The sequence below is a fragment of the Lutra lutra genome, chromosome 18 (assembly GCF_902655055.1).
Source record: "Lutra lutra chromosome 18, mLutLut1.2, whole genome shotgun sequence".
Lineage (NCBI taxonomy): Eukaryota > Metazoa > Chordata > Mammalia > Carnivora > Mustelidae > Lutra > Lutra lutra.
Window position 1 is genome coordinate 35,719,402 of NC_062295.1, and position 26,082 is coordinate 35,745,483.

At 46.6% G+C, this 26,082-nt stretch overlaps 1 protein-coding gene across 1 annotated transcript; it reads left to right on the forward strand.

The window, feature by feature from the left end:
• The first annotated feature begins 1,825 nt into the window (after window positions 1-1,825).
• RAC1 (Rac family small GTPase 1) lies at window positions 1,826-25,497 on the forward strand. The gene is made up of 6 exons (XM_047714121.1): window positions 1,826-2,360; window positions 12,504-12,575; window positions 13,947-14,064; window positions 22,636-22,698; window positions 23,380-23,539; window positions 23,866-25,497. The coding sequence occupies exons 1-6, from the start codon at window positions 2,326-2,328 to the stop codon at window positions 23,994-23,996; spliced, it is 579 nt and encodes a 192-aa protein (XP_047570077.1). The 5' UTR covers window positions 1,826-2,325; the 3' UTR covers window positions 23,997-25,497.
• Window positions 25,498-26,082: the final 585 nt, after the last annotated feature.

Sequence of the window (26,082 nt, forward strand, 5' to 3'; positions counted from 1 at the left end):
AGATTCACTGGAAATTTTTTGGAAAGATTTTATTATTTATTTGAGAGAGAGTACGAGTGGGGGTGAAGGGCAGAGCAAGAGGAGGAGGGAGAAGGAGACTCTATGCTGAGCAGAGAGCCCAGTGTGGGGCTAGATCCCAGAACCTTGAGATTATGACCTGAGCCAAAGGCTGACACTCAACCCACCTCACCACCCAGGTGCCCCAATTCACTGGAAATTTTTATCAGCAAAGAGGACACTGTCGCTCTACACCCTGGAAAATTCAATTCCTCTTCAAGGGAGATCTTTATGAACAGAGCAAAAAGGAGATGTCCTTTGCCCCGGGAACATGTTTATTTTAAAATAACTGGAAGACAAAGATGCTTTAAAAACAAAATCAGGGACACCTGTTGGCTCAGTGGGTTAAAGCCTCTACCTTGGGCTCGGGTCATGATCCCAGGGTGCACGAATTGAGCCCCACATCGGGCTCTCTGCTCAGCGGGGAGCCTGCTTCTCCTCCTGCCCCTCCCTGCCACCTCTCCTCCGCCTACTTGTGATCTCTGTCAAATAAATAAATAAAATCTTTAAAAAAACCCAGAAACAATACAAAACGAAAACAACAACAACAACAACAACAACCACCAACCCATATAGAGAACGTCTGATTTCAGAACACTGTTACCATACTGAGCAGCAGAGCGAATTCCCAGGAACAGAACCCTTATGAGATGAAATGTCATTGGCAATCAACTCCCCTGGCAGGTCTACTCTAGGAGCTGATGGGCGTGTGAATCAGTTATTACCTTGGAGGAGGGCAATGCCACAACAGGTACCAAAGCTTTAAAAGTGCTCACCCCTGCTACCTCTGTAACTCCATTTTGGGGCGTGTAGTCTAAAGAAATCAAGCTGTAAAGATTCTGGGACAAAGATGCTCAGCCCAACATTGTTTCTTTTTTTTTTTTTTTAAAGATTTTATTTATTTATTTGACAGAGAGAGATCACAAGCAGGCAGAGAGGCAGGTAGAGAGAGAGGAGGAAGCAGGCTCCCTGCTGAGCAGAGAGCCCGATGCGGGGCTCGATCCCAGGACCCTGAGATCATGACCTGAGCCGAAGGCAGCAGCCCAACCCACTGAGCCACCCAGGCGCCCCCCAACATTGTTTCTTAAATAGGGACAACTCAACTGTCCAATAACACAAAAATTGGTTAAGGGCCACCGGCACAATGGGAGTGAATAGTAAATGACCATTAAAAACGTTCTACACAGGGTGCCTGGGTGGCTCAGTGGGTTAAGCCTCTGCCTTGGCTGGGGTCATGATCTCTGGGTCCCGGGATGGAGCCCAATGTGGGATTCTCTGCTCAGTGGGGAGCCTGCTTCCCCCCTCTCTCTGCCTACTTGTGATCTCTCTCTCTGTTAAATAAATGAAATCCTAAGGGAGAAAAACAAAAAAGCAAAAAAAGTTCTACACATGTATTTCTCTCTCTCTCTCTTTTTTAAATATGTCGTTACATACATATATAACCAAGAGGTTATATATGGCTTGCTCCCTCCCCGGAGCATGTGACTCCTGATCTCAGGGTTGGGAGTTCAAGCCCCAGGGTGGGCATGGAGCCAACTTAAAACAAACAAACAAACAAAAAAAACCAGACAGGAAATATACCAAAATATTGGCACCTTAATGGTGTGCTAACAGAACATCATCTCCAGAACTTGGTACAAAGCGTAGGACTAGTAAATGTTCAACGCACTGGAAACAAAATGCATACGTAAGAGAAGAAATCTCAGCACCTTCTTGGCCTAACGAACAGACGTTATCTTTGAAACACGCTACAGTGTGTGGTATTTCCTTCTTTCTAGTTTCAGGTTTCGAATATTCTGGAAGAATCTCATCTTCCTATCACAGAAGCAGGCTAATCTTCGGCCCTTCGCCAGGTGGCACAAAGATGGCGGCCGGTCTGCCCCCGCGCCCCGCCCCACGAGCCGAGCCCTCCCGAGTGCTCCCGAGCGCTCCCGAGCGACCCCGAAGCCAGCAGGAAGCCCGGGAGCCGCGCGGGCAGGAGCGGCCCCGCCCCGAAGCCTGGGAGCGGCGCGCCGGCGCGGGGGAGGGGAGACCGGATGTGAGTGGAGCGGCCATTTCCTGTTTCTCCGCAGTTTTCCCCCAGCTTTGGGTGGTGGCCGCCGCTGGGCTCCGGCTTCCCGTCGGTGGAGGGCGAGGCGGCGTGGACAGCGGTCCCGGCACCCCGCGCCCTGCCGCCCGCAGTCGCGCGCCTGCCCGTCCGCCGCGCCCCGAGTCCGCCGCTTCTCGCGTCAGCGTCCGGCCGCCGCCGCGGCCCAGCGAGCGGCCCAGATGCAGGCCATCAAGTGTGTGGTGGTGGGAGACGGGTGAGTGCGCGGCCCGAGGCTGGGGCCGGGGCTGGGGTCGGGGCTGGGGCCGGGAGCGGGGGTCAGGGCCGGAGCCGGGCGCGCTGGCGCGGGCCGGGAGCTGGCTTCTCAGCGGCGCGGGGCGCAGGCCGCCACTCACTCCCTGCGGGACCAGACGGCACGGGCCTGGTTCCGGCTTTTTTTCTTCTTTCTTTCTTTTTCAAATTTTTGCTGGGGGAGGGAGTTGCCGACCAGCGGCCGAAGGGAAAAGTGAACTCCACCCTCCCGCCTTCTCTCGGGCCCGCTGCACGCCGGGCGGGGACCCCACCAGCCGCGCCGCCACCCTCGGTCGTCTGACCCTTTCTGGGCTTTTAACATCACCCTCTCGAGCCCGGTTAAGCGCTTCCGTGTGTCCCGGCGGTCAGGTCGGTAGGACTTGACGAATATATGCCTGGGTGGGTTTGGTGACCCTAAACTGATTTACCACGGGGTTATCTTCCGCTGTATTTCGCTGCTTTAAAAAACATTTTTTTTGGGGGGGGATGTTAATTTTTGCTCTTTCCGTGGAGAAACTTTTGAGCTTCTAACTGCGAGGAGCTGGGTGTGATTAAGACTGTTCTTTTCTCTGAAAGTGGTGTGGTCATTAAAAAAAAAAAAAAAAAAAATTGGCTTTCGCTTCTTGCATTAGGTATGGGATGTAGCAGAACAGGCTCCCTGAGCGGAGCTGCCCTGTGACTCAAGGCATTTCTTTTCATTACTGTCTGTGGCGGTTACAGGCCCTAGAGGAAGACAAGACTTGGCTTATACAGCTTTTTTTTTTTTTTTTTTCCCCTCTCTCACAGAAACAAAAATCTCAGTGTAATCCGAGCAAAATCGTGTGTCTCAGCAGGGCTCTAGTAGTGTTGAGTGGTAACAAGGAAGCTCCAAGAATTACTATCAGTTTCATCAAACTCAGGATGCAACTGGTACATTTCTCAGGTCTTGTAAAGTCGAAGGAAGAGTTTTGGCATGGCTCTTCCTTTTCATTAATATTCCCCAAACTTGTCATTAGGACTGATGTGGCTTTTTTTTGCCTCCCGAGTTGTGAATTAGCTTATTTAGATGGTTGTAAATTAGACATTCGAAATTGTTTCTGCCGCTAATTCAGATTCGAGGACAGTTGAGCTGATTTTTAAAAGGTGCCCATCTGTATGATTTGTCAGAATCATCGTGTGAAACGTTAACACTTAATGGTTCTGTGTATATAGCTAAAAATGATAACTTTCGCCTATTTAGGAATAGGTATGATCTTTTTTTTTTTTTTTTTTTTTTTTGTCTTTTAAACTCTTCAAAAGAAAGCTTTACTTCCATTTGGGGCAAAAAATATTCAGCTAATTAGTTTAATAGGGAAATCAGTAAATTGGTTTAAATGAAGCTTGATTCTTTCGTGTAATGAATTAACGTCTATCACATTGTCTTACGAATGCTCTCACTGAATTTCCTTTAAAAATTAAAAATGCAGAAGCAGTATGCTTAGAGTATGAAATAATACTTTTTTTTTTTTTAAAGTCAGCTTGCTGCCAATTTCGTATCTAACCATAGTATGTAGTATTGTTAATTGAGAATTTCTGAAACTAAAACATAAGCGTAGCAGATATATTTAATGCTTACAGATTAGGGACTTCTACTATTCGTATTAGCTTCTTTATCTTAGTCACATACTTGTTGAATGCCTGCTGTGGGATCTGGATCCCTCCTTCAAATCAGGAAACCCTGGGCATATCACTCATCCGCCAGGCCAGGGGCCTCAAGTTGAAGTTGGGAGGATTAAACAAGATGCTGGATACTAACTGCCTCGGAGGTGCTTGGCCCCAGCTGTGTGAGTGCCCACAGCCAGCCTCATACTGTTGCTGTTTCTCTTCCTCTGAGGTACTGCTGGGCTCTCTGGGGAGTGCAAGGCATAAAACAAAATTCTCTAAGTTTTCAGCTTTTTTCAAACTGTGTTTGACATCGATGTAGACTGGGACTAAGCCCTGTTAGAAGTGGAATAAACAATTTAAGTTCTATTTATTTTTTTAAAGATTTACCCATTTATTTAAGTAATCTCTACATCCAGTGTGGGGGTCAAACTCGTGACCCCAAGATCACAAGTCACACGCTCCACCACTGAGCTAGCCAGGTACCCCCTCTAATACTTTCTTTTTTTAATTTTCTTTTCTTTTATTTTTTTTTAAGATTTTATTTATTTATTTGACAGAGATCATAAGTAGGCAGAGGCAGGCAGAGAGAGAGGAAGGGAAGCAGGCTCTCCGCCGAGCAGAGAGCCCGACATGGGGCTCGATCCCAGGACCCTGGGATCATGACCCGAGCCGAAGGCAGAGGCTCTAACCCACTGAGCCACCCAGGCGCCCCTAATTTTATTTTCCTAAGTGGGCTCCACGCCTAGCGTGGGGCTTGAATTCATGACCCTGAGATCAGGACCTGAGCTGAAATCCAAGAGTCGGATGCTTAACGGACTGAGGCACCCAGCGCCCAATTTAAATAAGGGACTGCATATGGCAAACATGACTTCAGTCAGAAATTTAAATACATAATATTCCATACCAAAAATATTTTCCTGCTTTTATCCAAACAAAGCATGCTTGATGATATAGCTGGAATGTTCTTTTAATCAAAAATTGTGATAGCTGGGACGCCTGGGTGGCTCAGTTGGTTGAGCAGCTGCCTTGGCTCAGGTCAGGATCCCAGCGTCCTGGGATCGAGTCCCACATCGGGCTCCTTGCTCAGCGGGGAGCCTGCTTCTCCCTCTGCCTCTGCCTGTGCTCATTCTCTCTGACAAATAAATAAATAAAATCTTTAAAAAAAAATAAAATTGTGATAGCTGTAAATGTGGGTCTAAATTTTGTGGGGCACAGAACTCAGTGCTATGGAATTTGAGACAATTAAGGGCAGTTTAAACAATAAAGGCAAATTGATTGAAGTTGGATAAATTGCAAGCTTGCTTACCTAAAATACATTCTTGGAAAAGTACAGTTAAAAGCTATGTTATAACCGTATTATAAGTAGGATCAATTAGCTTATTTTCTCTATAGATTTTTCGAATGTAGCAGTTCAGTTGACATTGAGTATAAAATATGAAACGAAATTTTGATACTTTTTAATTCTGCAGATCCTTCTGTTGGTCCTAATTCTGCTAGCCCTTCCTGAACACAGGGTCTTTCACTTTTATTTGGGGGATCTCTACCCCCAAGATTTTCTCCCAGCTTTACTTAGTTAAGACAGTATCTCACATTCAGATATTTCTAAACCATTTTTAGTAGTGTTGTTTGACTTTCATTGACTGGGAGTGAGTGACTTGAAACCCCCCTATGTTCACTCCAGATTGGGCTAGTGGTTTCTTCAGCCCAGTGTCTAATTCAGACATTGCTGTCCAGGAATTTTTTTAGTTGAGTGTGAAAAATACCTTCCACGATGATGTCATCTTTTTAGGAATGTACACCACTTACTCCCCACTCGCTTCCATTGAATAATCAGTGAAGGTATGAACCATGAATTAACTGCTTCATGAATTGTCTTTGTATTTTTGTCTCGAGGGATGGGGTTCCATATTTTTGACCTGTTGTAAAGGTGTTTGAATTCTACACAGGCTTCTAAATTTGGTTTGTTATTTGACTCTGATCTTGGTGGTTAAAATTAAAATTATACTTAATGTCTTTTTTTTTTTTTAAGATTTTATTTACTTATTGACAGAGATCACAAGTAAGCAGAGAGGCAGGCAGAGAGAGAGGGAAGCAGGCTCCCCACAGAGCAGAGAGCCCAATGTGGGGCTGGATCCCAGGACCCTGGGATCATGACTTGAGCCAAAGGCAGAGGCTCAACCCACTGAGCCACCCAGGCGCTCCCCCTCCCCGTTTTTTTTTTTTTTTTTCCTTAACCTTAAAATGATAATCCTAGTAAAAGTTTGAGGTTGGGTTCAGTAGAGGAGTAACAGTAATTTTTAGAAATCTTAAAGCCACTTTTTATAATCTTTTGCATTAATCATGGAATGTATTAGTACCTAACTACTTTTTTACCTCAGCATCACCCACCAGGTAGTTCTTGTGATTTTAGTCTTACTAAAAAGGAGATGTTTTACCAGGAATCCTGCTACCAAGGCAGTTACCACATGTCATCAGAGGAATATTTTTCCTCCCACATCTTAATATGAAAAGTTTCACACATACAGAAAAGTTGAAAGAATTATGCAGTGAACACCTACCACTTAGATTTTGTAATCAATATTTTGCTCTATTTCCTTATCCTGTATCTTCCCTGTTATCCGGGCTTTTTTTTTTTTTAAGATTTTATTCATTTAACAGAGGGAGAGCACGCATACAGAGGGGAGTGGCAGGGAGAGGGAGAAGCAGGCTCCCTGCCGAGGCAGAAGCCCAGTATGGAACTGGTTCCCAGGACCTGGGGATCATGACCTGAGCCAAAGGCAGACCCATAACTGACTGAGCCACCTAGGTGGCTTATTTTAAGAGGATTTGATTTTGAAGGAGAATGGGGGTGATTCGTAGTTAGATAAAAATTCTTGTTTTTGAACTCTATCTTCTGCAGATCCAAATAGCAAGTACTCCAGGATTAGGCTTGGTGATTATACAAGGCAGGGGTCTGAAGACTAAAGGCTACTTCAGAATTGAACTTTTAGAGGTAGCATCTTCAGCCTTGGGTTTTTTTTTTTTTTTTAAAGATTTTATTTATTTATTTGACAGATCACAAGCAGTCAGAGAGGCAGGCAGAGAGAGAGGAGGAAGCAGGCTCCCTGCCGAGCAGAAAGCCCGATGCGGGGCTTGAACCCAGGACCTGGGATCATGACCTGAGCCGAAGGCAGTGGCTTAACCCACTGAGCCACCCAGGCGCCCCCAGCCTTGGGGGTTTTTGAAACTACATAGGTTTTTAATTTTTATTGAAGCCTGTGATGGTGATAATGGTTTTCTATAAGTTGGTTGTGGTGTCCCCATTAGTGACAGAATATCAGAATTTCAGGTTAGAGTTTGTGGTTTTGTAGCACTAAACTACTCTGTTCATGCATTTTCTTTTTTTTTTTTTAAAGATTTTATTTATTTATTTGTTAGAGAGAGAGCATGAGCACAGGCAGACAGAGTGGCAGGCAGAGGCAGAGGGAGAAGCAGGCTCCCCGCTGAGCAAGGAGCCCGATGCGGGACTCGATCCCAGGACGCCGGGATCATGACCTGAGCCGAAGGCAGCCGCTTAACCAACTGAGCCACCCAGGCGTCCCTGTTCATGCATTTTCTGAATTTATTCTCTACATGATTATGCATTTATTGAACGCCTCCTGTTGGAGGGTTCCCAAACCCCATTTCACGGGGTAAATTGAGGACTTTGATTTAGGGTCTTTCATATATGCAGTAAATATGAATATGTATTTAATACATAGAATTCACATTTCACTACATTCTGTTAATAGATCTTTAAGATCTAGGTACTTTTTGAAAAAGTTTTATTTATTTTAGGGTGAGAGGCAGAGAGTGAGAGCAAGGGCAGAAGTGGGAGGAGGGGAAGAGGGAGAGGGAGACAAAATCTCCAGCAGACCACCCCTGAGCCCAGAGCCTGAGATCATGACCTGAGCTAAAACCAAGAGTTGGATGCTGAACCATCTGAGCCACCCAGATGACCCAAGATGTAGGTACTTTAGATAGTAATATGGGTTTCTTATTTCCTGATCTGGAGAAATCTGGTCTTTCAGTCCTGTTAATAAGATCAGTGTATCTTTTTAAATTTTATTTTATTTTTTAAAAAGATTTTACTTGGGGCGCCTGGGTAGCTCAGTTGGTTAAGCGCTGCCTTCAGCTCAGGTCATGATTCCAGGGTCCTGAGATCGAGCCCTGCATCTGGGCTTCTCTCTCTTCCTCTGCCTGCCGCTCTCCTTGTGCTCTCTATCTCTGTCAAATAAATAAATCCTTAAAAATTATTTTATTTTATTTTATTTTATTTTAGGGAGAGAGCAAGTGTGAGGGAGAGGGTCTCAAGCGGATTCCTGCTCTTAGTGCAGAGCCAGATATGGGCTTCGATTTTATGACCCTGAGATGGACCTGAGCTGAAACCAGGGGTTAGGCCCTTAACTGACTGAGACACCCAGGCACCCCACCCCCCCCCCCCCCCCGTGTCTCTTTTTTAAATGAGGCAGTGCAGAAGGTTCTTATTTTTGAACTTCCTATACTGTTCCTATACTTCCTATACTGAACTTCCTATCCCTTCCCTTTTTTTTGGGGGGTAAAGATTTTATCTTTAAGTAATCTGTACCCAGCTTAGGCTCAAACTGACACCCCTGAGATCAAGAGTCAGATCAGCCAGGTGCCCCTCCTTTACTTTTCTAACATGAGAAGATTAACCATGTTTCCAGATTTATTGATTGTGCTTCTTAAGATTTGGTTTATAGGTTTTGGTAATACTGAGGTCTAACCCCAACTTTTAAAGTTTCCTTAGAGTTCTCCTGATGGAAAAACAAAGAACATAATAGGAACATAAGTTACTTGCTTTAATCTTGGTTATTTTTACAAGATAGAGCAGGAGAGACACAGGCAAAAAAAATGTACTCATGTGAACTTTGTTCCAGTAGACTCATGTTCATTTGTTAACTTCGTGGCAGCTTTCAAAGATTAAAAAGAGGTTGAACTGAGCAGTTAAGTATATATATAAAATTGGAAACTCCAAAGCAGATCATAACTTCCAGCGATCCTGTGGCAACATCAGTTAGGGCTGTGACCAAATGTGGTTTCCATTCTCCGTGTGGGGAGCTCTCACTGCCAGAGCCTGTGTTTACTTTGGCCTCTAGAGTTTGTTTGTGGAGTGTGTTTAAAAGGAGTGAATAAGTAACGCTAAGGGGAGATAACTAACCGTCTTCTTTTTCTTTTTATCTGTTTTTAAAAACTAAGTAAATAAATCAAAGGTTGGACATGTACTTAATTAAAAAGACAGAATTTGGGGGCATCTGGGTGACTCAGTCAGTGAAGAGTCAGACTCTTGCTTGATCTCAGGTCTTGATCTCCGGGTCGTGAGTTCAAGCCCCATGTTGGGCTTCATATTGGGTGTGACGCCTACTTTAAAAAAAAAAAAAAAGTCAGAATTTTATTATTTAATAATTTTTTATAGAACTTAGATTTATAGCAAATACTGTAATGATTGGTTTAAAAAAAATTTTCAGTCAATGTCAGATTATGCCAGTACCTTGAACTCCTTTCCAGTTAAATCTTTCCAAAGACAATGGCTCAGCTAAAGATGAAGTTGCAGGAAAAAGAAATTTTAGAGTATTTAAAACAGAGTTGGTCATATTTATAGTAATATGGCTTTGTTCTTCATACATATGGAAGAGATTTAGGACAGGCTCTTAAAGGAAGTGCTACTACGGCATATTAGCCATTAAAACTTTTATAGCTGCTTATTTTTGACATTAAGAGGCAATATGTATTAACATTTTTATACAACATTTGTAATTTTGAAAAGAGGTTCACTGGTGACGGCCTTAGACTCTCCTCTTCTCCCTCAGCTACCACATGCAATCCGTGGCTGAGCCATCTTGTTCTGCTTCATGGCTAGGAAGCTCTTGAAATGGCCCAGTTCTTTTCCCCCTGAAGCCCCCTTGTTGGTTCACACCACTCTTGTTTTCCTGCCTCCAGTCCCAGCTTCCTTCCTCTGTCCTCTTTCCACACTGCAGTCAGAGGCCGCTTCTAAAAATGCAAATTTAATGGTTTCTTGGCAACTAAAAAATCTTCTGGGACTTCCCAAGTAGGATTAAGTCCCATGCCCTTAACAAGAAGAGATGACAATTTCCTCATATTTTCCTTTGCTGCTTCCCCCTTCTTTGTTCTTTAGGTATACTGGGCTGCTTCTGGGCCTTGCCGTAAATGCTGTTGCTTCTGCCTAGAATGTTCCTCCTGTAATGGCTCCACTCCTTCTCTAAGTTTCAGTATACATTGCAGTTTCCTCTTCAGCCCTCCAAGACTAGGTTAGATCCCTTTACTGTACATTTCCAGAGCATCTTTTTTTTTTTTTTTTAAAGATTTTATTTATTTATTTGAGAGAGGGGGAGAGAGCGAGCATGCGAGTACATGGGCACCAGGAGAAATAGCCTTTCAGTGGAGCAGGGAACCGAAGCGGGGCTCCATCCCGGGGCTCCAGGATCATGACCTGAGCCAAATGCAGCTGCTCAACCAACCTGAGCCACCCAGGCGCCCCTCCAGAGCAATTTTAGTAACACCACATCTGTAATTTTATGCAGTGACTGCATTCTTCCTTTTTCACTTAACCTCACAGATTCCCTGAGGTCTTGGTCATGGCAGGATCTTCAGCTCCTACTGTTCTTCCTTGCATAGCGTACACTTTGTCGGTATAGATTGAAATAAAATTAATGCTTTCAGGAGTTTGTGACGGAGTTGGTAGTCTTGTATTCCTTTTATAGTTGAGAAAACTGAGGTGTGAGGCAGAGAACTTACTGCCAGTTCCAGCCAGTAACTGATAAAGAGCTGGCTCTGGGCTTCCGATCCAGGGTGAGGATGAAAGATCTCAGCCTTCTGCTCATACAGGTTTGACATTCTAAGCTTTTAACAAAATGTGTGGCCAGTGAGTCATTTTTGTTTAGAAAGCCTTTAAGAGTTGGAAGCTACTTCCTCATGATGTAATGCTTGACTCCGTGAGGTCTTTGGGGGTGGGGGAGTTCCAACTTTTAAGCCCTATTTTAATAATAATATGAATAAAACAAGTATTGGCAAGACTGGATGGGCCTGTCATCTGTCCTGGCTGAGAGGTTTTTGCCTTCAGCTAAGAGTGCTACGAAACTAGAAAAGCACTTAACTTCTTTATGGTGAATCCTCATTCATAGTAGTTGAGATTGAGCAACAAACTCTTACAGCCCAGAACTTCATTGTGTGACAGGCATGACCTTGGTAAGCCGACAGGAGACAGCAGGGTGATGGGCTCCTTTAGGGAGAGCATTTAGTGAATCCTTAAGCCAGGGACACAGGCTCTCAGAAGCCTTTGAAGTCACCATAAGAGTGTCAGATTTGGAAACCATTTTTGGCTAAGGGTGCAGTGATACTAATTTTTAGGAGATACTGTCATGAAAAAACATTTCGGGCAATTGGGAAACTTTGAACCACCACTCTGACCTCTGCTTGATGGTACGCTGTACCCACTACCGGTTGTGCAGGAGGCCCTCCTGTCTCTAGAGGATTCTACACGATTCTTTTCTACTTTCTCCTCTTTGCAGCTGTTTGGAAGTTTATGCCAGCATCCTTGAGCCGCAAATTAATATGTCTGGAATATATTTTGTTAGTTGCTTTAAAAGCTTATGGTGAGGGGCGCCTGGGTGGCTCAGTGGGTTAAAGCCTCTGCCTTCGGCTCAGGTCATGATTCCAGGGTCCTGGGATCGAGCCCCACATTGGGCTCTCTGCTCGGCAGGGAGCCTGCTTCCTCCTCTCTCTGCCTGCCTCTGCCTACTTGTAATCTCTGTCTGTCAAATAAATAAATAAAATCTTAAAAAAAAAAAAAAGCTTATGGTGATAGGTGAGGATGGGGGTTGGGGAGGTGGTAAATGAATACGGATGAATTAAAGTGAATTCTGTGTGGCTCTTTGTGGTTCACAGTTGTGTGTGTGGTGGTCGGTGACTAAGCACTCTGTTAAGAGAACAGTCATTACTGATGCCAGAGGGAAGGCTTTCAGAGGTGGTGGGTTTGAGCTACCACTCTGAGGCTGCAAGAGACATTACTTAGCAACCAAGTGGAAGTTGTAGAGGAAGGCTGTGTTTGCATATTAGTATTCATCACAATGAGTTGAGGATAGAATTGAAGAATCTTGGATGGAAGACTGGTACAGATGTTCACAGGAGAGACTTTCAGTTTAAAAATCTTGTTCCTGTTCAACCTGGGCTTATTGAACAGCTGTTTCTGACTGTGAATGTTCATTCCATACTCCTAAACAGAACATGAAGGCTCCTTTTTGAGAAATTCGAGTTTATTATAAATTTCAGGATAAAAATGTGTAGTGTTAAGTAAAAGATTATGGAAACCGTTTAATGCTAAGTACTTGGTGTATACTCCTTGATTTTTCTATAAGTTTAACAGTAATGAAAGGATTATATTCATGTTGACTAAGCAACTTACACCATTTTTTTTCTCTCTCTCTAGAGCTGTTGGTAAAACTTGCCTACTGATCAGTTACACAACCAATGCATTTCCTGGAGAATACATCCCCACTGTGTAAGTATGGAGTTAAACTGGGAATTAATTTGTCTGTGATGGCTTTTTTTTTTTTCTTTGACCATTGTTTGGCTATAAAGGCATTCTTAATTTGCACATGAACAGATCTGATTAATTTTTTTTCCAAACATTCACCTAAGTCTAATTATAAGATATGTATTTGGGCTTTTTAAAAATACATAATGAAAGAAAAAAAATACGTAATGTAGGGACGCCTGGGTGGCTCAGTTGGTTAAGCTGCTTGCCTTCGGCTCCGGTCATGATCCTAGGGTTCTGGGATCGAGTCCCACATCGGGTTCCTTGCTCAGCAGGGAGCCTGCTTCTCTCTCTGCCTCTGCCTGCTGCTCTGTCTGCTTGTGTTCTCCCTCTCTCTGACAAATAAATAAAATCTTTTTTAATTTGACAGAGAGATCACAAGCAGGCAGAGAGGCAGGCAGAGAGAGAGGAGGAAGCAGGCTCCCCGAGAGAGCAGAGAGCCCGATGCGGGGCTTGATCCCAGAACTCCCGAGATCATGACCTGAGCCGAAGGCAGCGGCTTAACCCACTGAGCCACCCAGGCGCCCCAAATAAATAAAATCTTAAAAAAAAAATCCGTAATGTAAAGTTTTTGCATTGTGACGAAACGCAGCTTTTTTTTTTTTCTTTAAGATTTTATTTATTGGGGTGCCTGGGTGGCTCAGTGGGTTAAGGCCTCTGCCTTCGGCTCAGGTCCTGGGATCCAGCCCCGCATCGGGTTCTGTGCTCAGCAGGGAGCCTGCTTCCTCCTCTCTCTCTGCTTGTCTCTCTGCCTACTTGTGATCTCTCTCTGTCAAATAAATAAATAAAATCTTTTTTCTTTTTTTAAGATTTTATTTTATTTATTTGTCAGAGAGAGAGAGGGAGAGAGAGCGAGCACAGGCAGACAGAATGGCAGGCAGAGGCAGAGGGAGAAGCAGGCTCCCCGATGAGCAAGGAGCCTGACGTGGGACTCCATCCCAGGATGCTGGGATCATGACCTGAGCCGAAGGCAGCTGCTTAACCAACTGAGCCACCCAGGCGTCCCAAATAAATAAAATCTTTAAAAAAAAAAAAAAAAAAAAGCAAAGGTGTTCTATTGCTTGACAGTAACTTGTTCTAGTTAAATGGAATAGCTTGTCCTTTGTTTCTTGGGCGTTTCTACAGGTGCGTGTTTTTCTTCTTACACCACAGCCCGTTTTCCCTCCACTGCTTACCTCCTCATGCATGTGCGCTGGTACATCTGGCCTGGCAGCCTCCAGGCCACTCCTGGCCTTGGCAAACCTCAGGGACCCTCCCCACAACAGTAACTCGAGACCCCAACCTGTGCCTAATGTTCTGGGGCTGTGGACTGACCGTGTTTTCTCTCCTCTGCAGCTTTGACAACTACTCTGCGAATGTTATGGTAGATGGAAAACCGGTGAACTTGGGCTTATGGGATACAGCTGGACAAGAAGATTATGACCGATTACGTCCCTTATCCTATCCGCAAACAGTAAGGATTACTACTGATTTTTAATGGGTCCTTCTGAATGTATAATTTTGACTGTAGTTGGCAAATCACGTGTGGGTTTGCTTACACAGTCGGCGCTTGAACACGCAGCTTTGATCTGCAGAGGTCCACTCAGACCAGGACTTTTTTCCATAAATACATTACAGTACTGTGAGTATATTTCCTCCTCAAGATTTTCTTAGTAACATTCTCTCCGGCTTACTTTAGTGTAGGAATGTGGTGGGTTTTACACATAACGTGCAGAACATATATTAGTGGACCGGTCACTTTATCAGTAAGACTTCAGTCAACAGCAGGTGTTTTATTAAAAAGTTTTCAGGGAGTCAGAGTAATACCTGGAGTTTTTGGCTGCATGGGGGGGGCGCGGCAGTGCCCCTACCCTCCTGCGTTGTTCAAGGGCAGCCGTACTGCCATCTTTTGGGCGTATTAAGTAGTAGCACGGTTAAGTTCAGTAGTTGAATGTCCTAGATGCAGACCAAGGATTTGTCTGTTTACTGAGTGTGGTGCCGTGTGTGTGTCTGCTCTCATCTCAATTTCAGGACCACCGTATGAAATAGGTCCTGTGTTACTCTTGCAGACCAGTTTCAGTAGGAATTAGTTGCAAGGTCAGTTTGTTTTGTGACAGTTTGGTACCACAGAGCTTTTAAAAATCAAGTTAATGACTTGTCTTTGGGTTTAATATAATTTTTCTATAAAACACATGCTCCACTTTCTATGGCTTTAGTACCTAAATCATCTTTTTTTTTTTTTTTTTTTTAAAGATTTTATGTATTGGGGCGCCTGGGTGGCTCAGTTGGTTAAGCGGCTGCCTTTGGCTCAGGTCATGATTGCAGTGTCCTAGGATCGAGCCCCACATCGGGCTCCCTGCTCAGCGGGGAGCCTGTTTCCCCCTCCCTCTCTGCCTGCCTCTCTGCCTACCTGTGATCTCTCTTTCTCTGTGTCAAATAAATAAATAAAATCTTAAAAAAAAATTATATTTAAAAAAAAAGATTTTACGTATTCATTTGAGAGAGAGACAGTGAGAGAGAGCACGAGAGGGGAGAATGTCAGAGGGAGAAGCAGACTCCCTGTAGAGCTGGGAGCACGATGGGGAACTCGATCCTGGGACTCTGGGACCATGACCTGAGCCGAAGGCAGTCGCTTAACCAGCTAAGCCATGGCGCCCAGTGCCTAAATCTTCAGTTTTGTAAAAATATGTCCACTGTGTCCAGTCAGAAAAACTTTGAGATTAGCTTTGCTTCCATTCTAGACAACTAAATGATGTATATACCAAAGCAAGTCAGGTCCATAGCTGGTGAAAAATACGCTTAGAAGCCCTTTTCTTAAAATAAGTACTTGTCTTATTTGTACCATTTGCTTATCTTGTTACATGTTTGTTCATCATTTTAACAGTAAAGACTTTTAAAGAGACTCAGGTGACTCAGTGGCCGAAGGAGTACACACTAGAGGCAGTGGAGCGAATTCCACGGGTTGAAATCCCGTGCTCTCGCCTCCTAGCTCTGTGACCCTGGCAGGTTTCTTCATGGTCCTAGTCATGAGCTGTTTCCTCATAGGATTAGATGAGCGGTCTGTGTAAAGCACCCAGAACAGTCCAGGCACATCACAGACACCGCAGTGCAGGTGCTGTGAAGAGCCACGGATCTGGAGAGCTCTTCAGGTCGGCGTGGACGGGGCCCAGTGAATGGAAGTTGCTGTATGTGCTCTCAGCAAGCCGGGAGGACCAGAGAGTCAGGGTCGAGGAGACATCCTGGAGAAAGCAGGCGTTGACCCTTGGGTGGATTTGACCATCACGGTCTTGGAGGGTGGGGAGGTGGGCGTGGGGTGCGTGTAGCGTGGGTGGAAACAACCAATCATTTCCAGTCTACCCCCATTTTTTTTCCTTAAACTTAACTTCCTATTTAGTAGTGATAGTCTTAGATTTTTTAGATTTGTTCATTTGAGAGAGAAAGAGGGTGAGAGCAGGGGAAGGCAGAGGGAGAGAAAGAATCCTAAGCAGACTCTGTGCTCCGCACAGAGCCTGATGTAGGGCTCAATCTCAGGACCTGAGAGCACGAGCTGAGCTGAAATCAAAAGTCAGAGACAACCAAGCCACCCAGGTGCCCCTAAACTTAGTTTGCGCATGCACAGATGGGGGATGGGGCAGAGAGAATCTTCACGCAGACGCCCCACTGAGTAAAGAGCCCCCCTTGTGGGGCTCAGTCTCATGACCCTGAGATCACAACCTGAGCCAAAATCAAGAGTCGGGTGCTCAGGACCCTAAATGGACTGAGCCACCCAGGGTTCCCTCCCCCCTTCTTTGGTTTTAAGCTTTTGAATACAGCTTTTCTATGCAGTAGTCATCGTCTTTTGTATTTATTTCCTCCTGGAGGAATTGCCGGATACAATCTTTTTAAGCGGTGGATTTTTGCGATTGTCCTTTAGCTGAGTTACAGTAGCGGCCCAGACAAAGACCAGAACTATAAAATGCGAGGGCTGAGTGAGTGGTATCTCAGTTAATCTCCAGCTAAAAATGACCTGTGAGGAAGTTTTATTATTTATTTATTTATTGTGATGAAGTTTTAAAAAGCAGCTTGTAATCACCAAATGGCTTGGTCTTCAGTGTGTTTCAGAAACTATTCTAACCCCAATGGGTGCTTGATAATTCCGGATTTTCAGTGGATTTGCTAACCTGTTGACTGGTAGAGTAGGAGTCTCCAACCCACTGGATACATCTGGAAGGGCGGGGTGTCCTTTCTGAGAAATGAGAACCACCTCCTGTGACTCAAGGGGTCCCGGCAGGGTGCGGCCTTCTTCTCTGAGGGAGTCACTCACAGTAAGTCACAGGTGACTTGGCCACATTCCCGCTCTCTACCGAGAGAACTGTAGGCCCAATAACAGACCGAAGCAAGCCACAAGGTATGAGGCCTGACAGCCAAGGGGGTGGGGTTGTTCCTTCTGGGGCAGGACTTCTAAACTATTCATGTCCCATCTGTGTAACGTGCTATTTTCCTGTCCGATACTTGGATGTGTAGAAGGGGTAAGGCATGATTCTTGCTCAGGTGCCTCCCACACAGGGTATAACACACCACACACCAGCACAGGGGTTGTCGTGGTGCTTAGAGCAAAGAGGGGAGAGCAGCGATCTGGAAGTTAAAGACGTGCCTGCTGGACTCCTTTGGGGATGAGAAGGTTATCTTGGCTCCTGGGGGATAGGCCTGGTGGCTCCGGGCTGCCAGAGGGGACCCCCTCTGAAGTTGGCACCAACTGAACTTGGTCTCCGGTTGTTGACCTGGTCTGCAGGCCCGTTTATGTGGCTTTCCCCTGACTGGACCCCGAAGGGCCCATGGGCGACTGCTTACCCAGATATCCCCTCTCCTTAGGGCTTTGTAACCCCAAAACTGACATCCTGTTTCCTGTGGTCATTTACCGCTGCTGTCCTTGTTTGTGGGCTGGCTCCAGGGAGCGAAGTGGGATCTGTGTAAGGCATCTGTTCCTACTTCATTCTCTGAAAGTTGGAGTAGAAGCTGTCCTTCACAGTTCTGTTTTTCTCAAGTAATCATTTAGGCTCTTCTATCCTTGAATAAGTTACCTTTATACTCTCTTTTCGAAAATACCTTGAGTTCTGCACCCACACCTTCCGTGGCCTGCTCCCCATCACGGCGTGGTCTGTGCAGTGCTCAGGCCCAACGCTGTGCATCCTGTCTAGCCAACCGTATTTGCCTTCTTTTTTTCTTTTTTTTTTTTTTAAAGATTTTATTTATTTATTTGACAGAGAGAGATCACAAGTAGACGGAGAGGAAGGCAGAGAGAGAGAGAGAGAACGAGAGAGGGAAGCAGGCTTCCTGCTGAGCAGATATCCCAGGACCCTGAAATCACGACCTCAGCTGAAGGCAGCGGCCTAACCCACTGAGCCACCCAGGCGCCCCCCGTATTTGCCTTCTTGTTCCTGGATTTAGTGGTGTGAGTGGGAACCTGTGTGACTGGCCAGAATCACAACCTGAGCTCTGTGCAGGTCTCAGAAGCTCACGTTGCCCCACCGGACCGCTGGCCACTGACACGCTGGGCCTCTTATCTTCTGCCTGAGCTCAGCCTGAGAAGGGCTAGACTGCTGGACATTGGTCAGAAGAAAAACAATAGCATTTAGCTTGGCTGCTTTGATTTTCAGATAGCTTTTTACTTTGCTGAGTTGGCTGTTACCAGATCTGTGTCCTCCAGCCAAAGATCACTAGGAACACACCTGTGGCTAAACCAGATGGGGTTTGTCCCTCTGTCCCTAGCTAGACACACACCTTGGAGGCTCTGGGGTGCGTGATTCCTATGAGGGCTTGAGGAGGCAGGGCTTGCTCTGCATGGGGTGCTGGCGGGAAGCAGGGTAGTTTTAGGGCGCTCTAATCCATCTCCTCCAGAAGGTGGGGATGAAGCGGGGCCGGAGCTGTGACTGGTGCCAACATGGGCTTGTGGGCTGGGGGAGGGGGATGTTTGGTGTTTCTGCAGTTTGCACAGTGACCTTTATCTGTGCTTAGACAAGACCGTGGTCTTCTCTTTATTTCTTCACTTTTGGTCTCATTTCAGCCTGGTCAGTAGGGACTTTGTCTGGCCTCAGCATCCTGGGAGATTGTCCCGTCCCACGGGAGCTTGCAGCGGCCGAGCTTCACGTCACGCTGCCTCCCGGGGGTCAGGCTGTGCCCCTCTCTGCGGTGCTTGCTTTCTTAGCCCCTCCCCATGGATGCCACAGGCACCGCGTCTTTGCCTTGTGTGTATCCTGCTCCTTTTCCTGGTTCGTAGAATGCCTGTCATGAAAGATGTTCCAAGCCTGGAAGTAAAACCAGGTTGGAAGGCCTTTGGAAGAAAGGAGAGGGGAGAGCAGTGCTGGTGCATTCGGAGCTGGGAGAGGCCAGCGTCCAGAGTCCGCCGCGCCACTGCCGCTCTGCCGCGAGCTGACCCGGCTCTTGCTGATGCCTCCACACACGAGGGGGCGGCGGTGGTTTGGACCAGCGAGGGGGAGCGGTGATAAAGTCTCTGCAGGCGCGGTGGGAGCCTGTGTGGTTAGGAGTGCCCTGCCAGCACGGGGAAGGCGGCGTCCCAGCCGGAGGAGAGGTGAGCCTGTGACGCAGGACAGCTCAGGTGGAATGAAGAGGCTCCCGGACAGGCATGAGTAGCGAGCCACACGGACTCCGCGGGGTTAGGGTTAGAACGTAAAGGTTGGAAGGAATCGCTGCCGGAAGAGAGAACTATCAGAAGCCCATTTAATTATTTTTAATTTATTTATTAGAAGTGCTAGGTTTGTTTTTTTGTTTGGTTTGTTTTAGAGGATGGGGAGGGCAGAGGGAGAGAGAATCCTAAGTAGCAGTGCAGAGCCTGATGCAGGGCTTGATCCCATGACCCCGAGATCATGAGCAGAGTCAAAACTGAAAGTCAGATGCTTTACTGACTGAGCCACCCCGGCGCCCCTGGAAGTATTTTTTAAAGCCATATTTTGTGTGGGGGAAGGAGGGGAAAGGAACAGGCAGATGGTACAATGTTAAATGTGGGATGCAAAGCGTGTATTTTCATCAAAAAAGATGTTCTTAAAGATTGAAAGGGGCAGAACAGATGTGGTTGGAGGATATTTTGAACCGAAGCTGCATTTTCGTGGCCGATGCCCACGAGTCTCTGTGTCACAAAGATTTGGCATCATGTCAAGGCCTCGGGGGCACACATCTTCAAAAGCAGCTGTAGACTAAACCCGGGTGGTTACAACAACTTTAATATTCTCAGAATTGTAGATCGGAGAAGCTTGAGTAAAGGTGAAATTAAAGCAATTCTCTTGTCCGTCTGTCTCTTCAAACAACTGCAGGCTTCTGGGCGCCCGGGTGGCTCAGCGGGTTGGGCCGCTGCCTTCGGCTCGGGTCGTGATCCCGGGGTCCTGGGATCGAGCCCCGCGTCGGGCTCTCTGCTCGGCGGGGAGCCTGCTTCCTCCTCTCTCTCTCTGCCTGCTTCTCCGTCTACTTGTGATCTCTCTCTCGTGTCAAATCAATAAATAAAATCTTTAAAAAAAAAACACAAAAAAGAACTGCAGGCTTCCGCGCTGCTTGAAGAGCAAGTCTTTCAGTTTTTGTTGGAACAAAGGAGTGAACTGAAAGCACTGTGGTAAACACTAGAAATGTCGTCCCTTCTGGGCAGTCCCGTCCAGAGAGGCGGGGGCTTGTGGGGGGCATGAAAGGTCCCGGTGTGGCAGTGCTGTTCACTCCAGTAATGCAGGACCCCAAATTCAAACCGCCCTCCCAGCATTTCTGTACGGGAGACTTGGGGCCTTCACAGCTCTCCTACCTGGCCGTGCTTCTGGGGCACCTTTCCTCTCAGAAGCCTGTTTTGACAGACAGGCGCTTCTCCCGTTTGCGGTGGCTTCGGCTGGGCGTATGTCTCGGAGCTTGGACGGAGGTCTTTGCGGAGTGTGCCTGTTGCTAGGGACACGGCCCACGGACACGCCTTCGCTAACATTTCATGACTGGCCGTGACCCGTGTGCTTCCTCAGGTGTGTTGTAGCTTCTGCTGGACAGGGAGCCCTCTGTGCTGCCAGGGGTAGAGAAGAGTGGCTCCCCCCAGCTCCCCAGTATTTGCCTGACCTGGTGTCTCCACCATCATTGACCTCCACAGGTTTGGTGGAGTGTTTGGGGTTTAGCATCGTAGGTGTTAGATAATCGTCTGCTTTCAGATCTTTTGAAGGGTTGAGACAGAATTCTGATGGAAAAATAATGGATTATATTAACTTTTATTTTCCTCACTTTTTACTAAACTGAAACAAAGTTCTCATGCATTACTAGGTTGCAGAAACGTATGGTAAGGATATAACGTCCAGGGGCAAAGACAAGCCGATTGCCGTATGTAAAACTTTCAGTCGACCTCAGTTTCAAGCTTTATCTGTTCTCTCGTTTCACTTAGTTTTCCCAGGATTTCCTCTTGAGCCTCACGTTCCTTGAGTGTTCTGTATTTAATTCACTCAAGGTGGGGTTTTGCTTGACAAAGTGTGCTTTCAGTAGAGCGAGACAGTTTACCTACTAGCTTGCAATAAAGCGGTTTGTGAACTGCTTGCTCCCCTCCCGCCGAGGGAAAGCAGCAGCTCTCAGAAGGGGCCTCTCCGGGCGGGTTGGAGACGGAGGCGTGGAGGCTCCCCCCGCCCCCGGAGCACGTGCTTGAGCCGGCGTGGGACTAACCGTGGCTGCCGGGGCTCCCCCCGCTTTGGTGTCCCGGTGCAGCGGGCCTGTCTGGGGCATGGCTGTGGTGCTGGTGAGCTAACCCACCCTCGCTTGGAAATGATGTAATCGGGTGCCCAGATGCCACGGTGATTCTTGGACAAGCCGGTGCATGCGCTCGCGTTTTTAAAATGTCATTTATAAAAAGCTGTTGTGTGGGATGTTTCTCTCCCTTTCCAGGTACGAGACACCAGCAGGATGATTGCAAGTGTTAGCTTGGGAACTGGGTACATTTCACAAAGCAGCATAGTGGCCTTTTTCCAGGAAAATGTCTTAAAAACCTAGCATTTTAGAAACTCTTAGGCAATTTTAAATACAGGTAAATATTTAAATTTGACTTTTTTTTTTTTTTTAAGGATTTTATTTATTTATTTGACAGACAGAGATCACAAGTAGACAGAGAGGCAGGCAGAGAGAGAGAGAGAGAGGGAAGCAGGCTCCCTGCCGAGCAGAGAGCCCGATGCGGGACTCGATCCCAGGACCCTGAGATCATGACCTGAGCCGAAGGCAGCGGCTTAACCCACTGAGCCACCCAGGCGCCCTAAATTTGACTTTTTACACAGTACAGAATGACGTATGGCTTACAGTCAGTCAGAAATTCTTCCAGGTACTTCCTCAGCACTGACCTTTCCTTTGAATCTCTGCTTCGGCCGCAGAGGACGGCCCCGCCTGCAAGTCCTCCAGAGACCCTGCGTGGGCTTGAGGAGCCGCCAGCCGGGAAGACGCCCCTCACGGGCTAGAGCGTCCTCCTGCACGGTGGGGTGTGCTCGCAGAGCTACCAGCCGTGCCCCACTTTGTGCCAGGGACTCTGGGGGCAGTTCTTAAGGAAGCGGTTTAATAGCAGCCCAGTGGTAACCAAACGTTATTGAACATGCACATGGGGAGCTTACGGAAAAGCGTGCCAGTGGTAGATGGTTTTAAAATAGACTGTTTTTTGATAAACTGAGACCACATTTTACAGAAATACCGGAGTGGTATCTTGACACTTGGTTTTGTCCCGGTATATAAATGGGGCCATTAAGTTCTCAGTGGGAGTTGGGAATGATGTTAAAGAAGCCTCTCGGGGTCTGGTTTGAGGCCTCCCTGGATTCAGTAAATTCTAGCACATTCCAGTAAATCTTCTCCCCTCCTCTCACAAGTAACTGGCTGCTTTGTGTGCTGGCTCCGCTTTGGGAGCCTTCTGACAGAATTGAAGGGGAAACCGGGGAGTGAGCTTTAGACACAAGCTGCTGGTACATAATACGCGTTTGTCTCATGATTGATTCCCAACAGCATTTACAAAGCAAAGTGCATTCGTCATTGTAAGACCATTTCTAAACGCCTCCCTATTTCCTTTTTGTAGGATGTATTCTTAATTTGCTTTTCTCTTGTGAGTCCTGCATCATTTGAAAATGTTCGAGCAAAGGTAAGTGGGGATGTTTTAGAGAAACATTTTGGTTCATAATGTCATTCCATTCTGAGGCAAAAATACTATTTAGTGAAAGGAGTTTTAATTATTTAAATTGATCTTGTAATTCTGACTTTTTTATGTAGAGTCCTAAAGTTTCAGGGTCTGATTAAGAAATGCTGTGTGCCTTGTTAAAATAATGAGCACTTTGGAGTTCCGTCTGGTGGGGTCATCTAATAAGAATGGTGACCATGACTTTGCACTCCTGGATCTCACATACTTCCTAGTGAAACATGATGGGGCAGGATGTCCTTCAGTTGGGATCAGGAATGTGTTCAGAGGGGGACAGGGTGGCAGAGCTTAGACCTCCGCCCAGTTGACTCTTCGCTGAACAGGAAGGATTCTTGGAGATGATCTAAGAACCAGACAGATCGTTGTTTTGGGAGCGGGCCCTTCCCTTCCCCCCTTGCTCTTGTTGGTGAGCAGAGCCTCTGCGGTAGGCTCGTCGGTCTCGGGCACCCAGCTTGCTAACCGAATGCCGATAGGTGGGCCCGTGGTTCTGGAAGGTATTGCAAGGGGGTGAGCGGGGCTGGAGGGCGGGTGGCTGACACAGTTTGGCGCTCGTGGAAGTGGAATTTGGGCGGAGGACGCTCCTCAGGGAGGGAGCGTGTCGTGACTTTTTTCCTCTCTCGCTTTTAGTGGTACCCCGAAGTGCGACACCACTGTCCCAACACCCCCATCATCTTGGTGGGGACTAAACTTGATCTCAGGGACGACAAAGACACGATCGAGAAGCTGAAGGAAAAGAAGCTGACTCCTATCACCTACCCGCAGGGTCTGGCCATGGCTAAGGAGATCGGTAGGACACCTGCGTTGTCACATCTGCTTTGTCTGTGCCTTTATTTGTGGCGGAGATGGGAGTCCAGTCTGGGCAAGGAGAGCGCGAGTCTTTCCGACTCCAGCTCTGTTGTCCTCTGGGGAGCCAGCCGGGCCAGGCCCTCGGGGTGAGCCTTCAGGAGCCTTCAGGAGCCGGGGCGCAGGTCAGGTGTCGCTCTGCTGCTCCTGGCGGGCCGGGAGGAGGCAGGGCCTGGGGAGCCGCTCCCTGCCCTCGAGGTGGCTGGAAGGGCAGGTGCGCGCGTGGCGGGCCGTGGCCCCCTGGCGGTACGAGGCTGTGTCTCTCGGCAGGTGCGGTAAAATACCTGGAGTGCTCAGCGCTCACGCAGCGAGGCCTCAAGACAGTGTTTGACGAAGCGATCCGAGCGGTTCTCTGCCCGCCTCCCGTCAAGAAGAGGAAGAGAAAATGCCTGCTGTTGTAAATGTCCGCCCGCTCCCCCCACCCCGCCCTGTCCCCTCGGAACCTTTGTACGCTTTGCTCAAAAATGGTGGAGCCTTCGCACTCAATGCCAAGTTTTTGTTACAGATTAGTTTTTCCATAAAAACCATTTTGAACCAATCAGTAATTTTTAGGTTTTGTTTGTTTAAAGTGTAAGACTTCAAACTTTCACACTATATTAAAATTTAGCCCTAAAATGGGAAGCTTTCTTAAAGCCTTATTTTTCAAAAGCCCCTATTTTTGCTCAGATTAAGAGTTGCCAAAATACCTTGTGAACTAAGTTGCGCTGTTGTGCTGAGAACACTAAGCACTAAACCGTTCAAGACCTGTGTCTTTCAGGAGAGCCGGCGTCCCCGGTTTGCACCCGCAGACGCACGCTCATTTGTGGTAGGAGAGCGGCCCAGCCTCGCTCCTGGGCCGCCACCCTGCCACCCTCTAAGCCCGCGCCACCCGCCCACACTGTACCGTAAGTCCTCATGCAGTGAGTGTGGTGACTCAACTCTTCAGGTCCCTCTCTTAGATTTTGTAGTGAGACTTTTTTTGAAAAAGTTAGTGTATTCGCTTTTGCTGAGATTTTGAACAGAGCTCTTCCTCCTACATCCCTCGGGCCATGTGTCCACTCCAGCTGCGGGTGCCGGGCCGGGGGCGCGCAGCACGTAATGCGATCAAAGAATGAAGACAGTATTTTGACAAAATACGGAGGTTAATTTACACTACATTGTACATGTCCTAATTAAACTGAGTAAAAGTGTCACGGGTAAAAACATTAAAGGTTAATTTCTGTCCAGTGCAGTAAAAGATGAAGAAAGGTCGGTATTATCACTAAGTGTTTTAAACTTTTCCTTTTTTCTTAGACCTACCATCCCTCCTGAAATTGGGCATTTAATTCATCTTTGAACTGGTCGTTCCCATAGTTGCTCACTTAGCGCTTTTCTTATAGAACCCCTTCTTAATGAGCAATATGCCTCCTTGTATTATAAAATCTTTCTGATAATGCATTAGAAATTTTTTTTGTAGATTAGTAAAAGTGCATTCCTGTTTCCTTGTTTATTCAGAGCTAATAAGCGCTTTCCTTAGTTTTCTAGTAACTAGGTGTAAAAATCATGTGTTGCAGCTTTACAGTTTTTGAAATATTTTAGATATTCCTAAACTATGAACTTTCTTAACATCACTGTCTTGCCAGATCACCAGTACTGTACCCTAACGCTGGCCCTCCCTTCTGCCTCACCCCCTAGACACACACCTCTCGCTCTGCCTGACCACGTCCCCTCAGGTCTGTGGGGTTCCGTGAGCCTGTGCTCGTGCTAATCACGTTCTGTGCAGCTTACCCGCTGGCAAGAATACAAGGTTGGACCTCTCACCCACTAGAACAACATTTTTTAAATTGACAGTTGCAGAATCGTGGAGTGTTTTTACATTGATCTTTTGCTAATGCAATTAGCAGTATGTTTTGCATGTATGACTTAATAAATCCTTGAATCATATGACTGTAATACTTGAATTCTTGAGAGCTCGAACAACCTCCTAGGGTATGTGTTCCTTGTCTCACCTAAAAATCTTGGGCCACGGGAAACCTTCATTCCTAGGGCTTGTTTTTCTTGCGGGAGGACAGGGAGGAGCTGGAGGAGTCTGCAAGCACTGGTGCTGGGGGGCACGCTGGGTTTTGCACTTGTCAGATGCTGGGGAGATGGTGACGTCCACATTGGGGCGTGTGTGTGCACAGCTTAGGCCAGAGCTCTGGGCTGAAGAGGCAGATGTTGGGAGATAGGGAGGAGGCTGGTTTCTAATCAATCTAATTAATTAAGATCCTTTCTAGAGCCTGAAACTGTACTATGAACTTGTCATGTTAGAATCAATTTTCTAAATTATCCTTTTTATTAACCTGAAGATTATTTTTGAGTATTTTTTAAAGACAGGCAGTTTAAAGACCATGGAGTTCTAAAGGCTTACTACAAAAACAGCAGCCTTCTCCCTTCACACCCTTTCTAAAAGCAACCAGTTTGAGTCCTTTTAACTCATCTTTGTTATCTCCATATGCCGAAGTGATTTTTTTTTTTTTTTTACCTATT